The sequence below is a fragment of the Sinocyclocheilus grahami genome, unplaced genomic scaffold (genome assembly GCF_001515645.1).
Source record: "Sinocyclocheilus grahami isolate Dianchi unplaced genomic scaffold, SAMN03320097.WGS_v1.1 scaffold1594.1, whole genome shotgun sequence".
NCBI lineage: Eukaryota > Metazoa > Chordata > Actinopteri > Cypriniformes > Cyprinidae > Sinocyclocheilus > Sinocyclocheilus grahami.
The window spans coordinates 33,267-38,069 of record NW_015506773.1 but is presented as its reverse complement, the minus strand read 5'-3'; the positions used below and the strand labels follow the sequence as shown (position 1 = coordinate 38,069).

At 41.9% G+C, this 4,803-nt stretch overlaps 1 protein-coding gene across 1 annotated transcript in view; it reads right to left on the bottom strand.

Annotated features, from left to right (window-relative positions):
• Positions 1-227: 227 nt before the first annotated feature.
• LOC107571438 (ras-related protein Rab-28-like) overlaps positions 228-4,803 on the bottom strand; it is a 9,180-nt gene continuing 4,604 nt past the window's right edge. The window contains exons 3-4 of the mRNA XM_016257765.1: positions 849-937; positions 228-413 (exon numbers count right to left, since the gene is read on the bottom strand). Coding sequence (XP_016113251.1) covers positions 231-413; positions 849-937 — 272 coding nt within the window. The 3' untranslated portion in view covers positions 228-230. The remainder of the gene's footprint in view (positions 414-848; positions 938-4,803) is intronic.

Sequence of the window (4,803 nt, the reverse complement as noted above, 5' to 3'; positions counted from 1 at the left end):
TGTGTGCGTGTGTGTGTCTGTGTGCGTGTGTCTATGTGCGTGTGTGTAAGTATGTCTATGTGTCTGCGTGTGTGTGTGCGTCTGTGTGCGTCTGTGTGTGTGTGCGTGTGTCTATGTGCGTGTGTGTAAGTATGTCTATGTGTCTGCGTGTGCGTCTGTGTGTGTGTGTGTGTGTGTCTATGTGTGTGTGTGTAAGTATGTCTATGTGTCTTCGTGTGTGTGTGCGTCTGTCAGTGTGTGTGTGTGTGTGTGCGCATGCGTGCGTGCATGTGTTTGTACTCACTCTTGTTTCCGATGAGTGATATTGCCAGCTGTGTGTCAGACTCTTCATTGGCTTTTCTCACCATGTTCAGCCAATCTTCAAGATTCTCAAAACTCTGAGAATTAGTGATGTCATACACCAGGAGCACGCCCTGCACACACACACACACACACACACACACACACACACACATACATCATCACCTGGGTTTCATGCATGTAAAACATCACAGACTTTCACAACCGATTCTCACTTTGACATTTAGCAGAATCACACACACACTCAATCACACGCGCACGCGCACGCACACGCACACACACACACACACACACACACACACACACACACACGCCTTCCCAACACCAGCCAATGTGGTGATGTGTGTGAGCAGCAGGTGGCACTAGAGAGAGAGAGAGAGAGAGTGTGTGTGTGTGTGCGAGAGAGAGAGAGAGAGTGTGTGTGTGTGTGCGTGAGAGAGAGAGAGAGTGTGTGTGTGTGAGAGAGAGAGAGTGTGTGTGTGTGTGAGAGAGAGAGAGAGAGAGTGTGTGTGTGTGTGAGAGAGAGAGCGAGAGAGTGTGTGTGTCACCTGTGCTCCGTAGACGTATTTGTCGAGCATTTTTCCTCCAATAGTCTGTCCTCCGATGTCCCACACCTGCAGCGTCACATTCAGGTTTCCTTCAACACGAGTGAAAACACGATTAAAGATGATCTGAGCCGCACAGAGAACTACAGCACGAGTGGTTTGCTTCAGTTTATCCCACTGTCTCCTACACTGATCTTCTCATTCACGTTACTGTCACCACACGAAGAGCAATTTGTTGTTGTTGCTTAAATGTTACATTTAAACACTGTGTAAAACAATCAAAGTGTCAGTAACACTTTACGAAACGTTTTTATTTGTTAACTACACTAGCAACAAATGATATTTCTACAGCAGTTATTAACCTATCTGTAAAATCAAAAGTTGTATCGGTTAACAGCATGTAATAATCTTATGCACAGCCTTTATTTGTCACTGCAATCGCACTGATTTTAGAACTGACCACTGCTATATTTACAATATTTATTAACAAGATGAACTGTTCACATGTTCATAAAGCATCTTCAGCTGCAGTTCAGTTTTCATTACTTTGCAAACGTACGCAAGTTCACGAAGAACTGAAAACTAAACTGCTATAATGTGCAGTACAACAGAATTGAAAATGATAATTAAATAAATATAATGATGATAAATAATGAAACTATGACACTCAAAACAAAATAATATGTGTTCATAGTTAACGGAGCTCAGAGCGTTACAGTCAATAGATTCAGACTATACAGTCGCATGTGTGTATATATATATATAAACCACACTCGCGTTCATCCCACACTTCTATAAAGATCTCTTCTTTATTTATTCTAGGATTCAGTCTTTACGGTAAGCGACTGGCTCGCTCTGAATGTGCTGACGCTGTGAGTCTCTCTCTCAGTCATGCTGCATGAGAACAGACCCCAGAATAACCCTCACAATACACAGACAGACGGCCTCTGTGTAGAGCGCCAAACACACGTTCACTCCCGTCACCGCTGCAGACGCTGCCGTTACGCTTCACTACATTTTCTTTCAAGATCTGAACGCGCCTTACTGAAAGATCACCTGTAAAACATCACGGGGCCGGACTCCAGAACGCTGAAAACACAAAAACACTAAGAAGTTTGTAAGAATGTTTCGAAGTGCAATTCTTGAATAAAGCAGTAAGCCTCGTAGTACGGCTTCACAAAATAAAACGGAGCAAATAAAGTGTAAAGATATTAATAAACACAGTATTCTTCCACCAAACAATGTAGCTCCTCAGAAACAGTTGTGGTTGCTACAAAGTAGTTGCCGAGCAACACACAGACGTAAACAAAGGTGTGTGTTAATTTGTAGCGTCATTTACAACAGCTTCGAACGCGGCTCAGCCAATCAGAATCAAGCACCGGAACTCTCCGCTTTATAAAAGCATTGTTCACATTTATTTAAATATTTAAATTCAAAAGCAACTTCTACATTGAAGCGATATCATGTGATCTACATTTCACAACAGTATCAAAACATCACATTCAAACTGGTTTGGTTAGTTTTTCTCTTTATGTTTCTTTTTACTTATTTTTATAGAAAGTTAATGCTATAAAACTAAGTGTGTGTGTGTATATATATATATATATAATAATTTCCAATAATTCATCCCCAAAATGAAATTTCTTAATATTATAATGCAAATTTCACGCCAGCCAAATTTAGACGCATCAAAATATCTGGTACATTTTGGTTGTCTTTTCTTTACGGCATATGCTTGTTTTTACTGTATATAGGTACACGCTATAAAAGAAGTGTCTCTTAAGTTGTATTTACTGGGGGAACATTTTTGGTTTTTTAATATTATAATGCAAATTTCACGTCAGTCGTATTCAGACGTATGAAAATATCGAAAACAAACTGGCTTGATTTGGTCACTTTATCTTTCCACTTCATTCTATGAAGGTAAATGCTATAAAAAGATGTCTATACGCAAGCTTTACTAAATAGAATATTATTATTCTCAATCATTATTCCCCAGAATGAAGTGTCTTGTATTGTCCTCTGAAATAGACAATAATAGTAAACCCTCCAGCCGTGCGTATGCCATCCTGAGTTAATGTTGTCAAGAAAGGCTTAAATCTCCGTCTGAGGTGTGTTTGTGGCAGAGTCTATTAGTCTCTCAGTCTGCAATTAAGCATCAAACTAACCCTGTTCCTCCAGCTTACAGTGCACAACCTGTCTTAGAGAGCGAGCGCTGCGTGTTTGTTCAGGAGCGAAGAGCTTTCGTAGGCAATAAAGCTGAAGAGAGGCAGACGCACACACACACACACACACACTCTCTCACACTCTCTCACACACACACACACACACACACACACACACACAGGAGGGATTCATTCAGAGCTTCACACACAGCAGCGGCGCTCCAGAAACACTCAGAGATGCATTCATACACACTCCATCTCAACAACAGAGAAGATCTGACTCAACAGCACGGCTTTCTGGGATTAGAAACTAATCATCTACTCTGGCTTCATCTTTCAGTCAAATGCTGAAATTGTCTTAAAACTTCACTTAAAGCTAAATTTCTTTGAATTTCAGGTGATTTTAACTCTTGCTTTAATTTGAACTTCAATTGCGCGTTCTGTTTGCTAGCTGATCCAAATAATATTAAAAACCTGTTGATTATTGCGTATGTATGTTTATATGAATCCATGTGCATTCAGTCCTGTGGTGTTCAGAGGTGTTCCAGGTAACTAAAACTAAAATCATTAAAAAAAAAAAAAAACTGAAATAAAATGTCTTATTTTCATTTAGTTTAACCTGATGTACAAAATAACTAAAAGAACTAAAAGAAACATTTTTTAAAAATCTACAGATGTATTTTTAAAAAACTAATAAAAATGACAACACAACAAAATAATAACTAAATAACTAAAATGAAATCAGAAAATATTAAAATGCCAATTCTAAAAATCTTACAAATTATTAGAAACAACATGGAATTAAAAATTAGTCCCAGCGTAAGACGGTCTAGGTGAACTTCAAAAATTCTAAAATCTAAATGAGAATAAAATGTAAATCTGTTATATGTCAACCTATCGTGTGTGTGTGTGAGTGAGTGTGTGTGGTGTGTGTGTGTGTGTGTGTGAGTGAGGTTCTGTGGTGCGTGTGCGTGCGTGTGTGCGTGTGTGCGTGCGTGCGTGCATGTGAGTGTGTGTGAGTACGTGTGCGTGCGTGTGTGCGAGTGTGTGTGTGTGTACGTGCATGTGTGCGTGCGTGCGTGTGAGTGAGTGAGTGAGTGAGTACGTGCATGTGTGTGTGAGTACGTGCGTGCATGTATGTGTGTGAGTGTGTGTGTGTGTGTGAGTGAGTGAGTGAGTGAGTACGTGCGTGCGAGTACGTGCGTGCATGTATGTGTGTGAGTGTGTGTGTGAGTGAGTACGTGCGTGTGTGTGTGTGTGTGAGTACGTGTGCGTGCGTGTGTGCGTGCATGTGAGTGTGTGTGTGAGTGAGTACGTGCGTGTGTGTGTGTGTGTGAGTACGTGTGCGTGCGTGTGTGCGTGCATGTGAGTGTGTGTGTGAGTGAGTACGTGCGTGTGTGTGTGTGTGTGAGTACGTGTGCGTGCGTGTGTGCGTGCATGTGAGTGTGTGTGTGAGTGAGTACGTGCGTGTGTGTGTGTGTGTGAGTACGTGTGCGTGCGTGTGTGCGTGCATGTGAGTGTGTGTGTGAGTGAGTACGTGCGTGTGTGTGTGTGTGTGAGTACGTGTGCGTGCGTGTGTGCGTGCATGTGAGTGTGTGTGTGAGTGAGTACGTGCGTGTGTGTGTGTGTGTGAGTACGTGTGCGTGCGTGTGTGCGTGCATGTGAGTGTGTGTGTGAGTGAGTACGTGCGTGTGTGTGTGTGTGTGAGTACGTGTGCGTGCGTGTGTGCGTGCATGTGAGTGTGTGTGTGAGTGAGTACGTGCGTGTGTGTGTGTGTGTGAGTACGTGTGCGT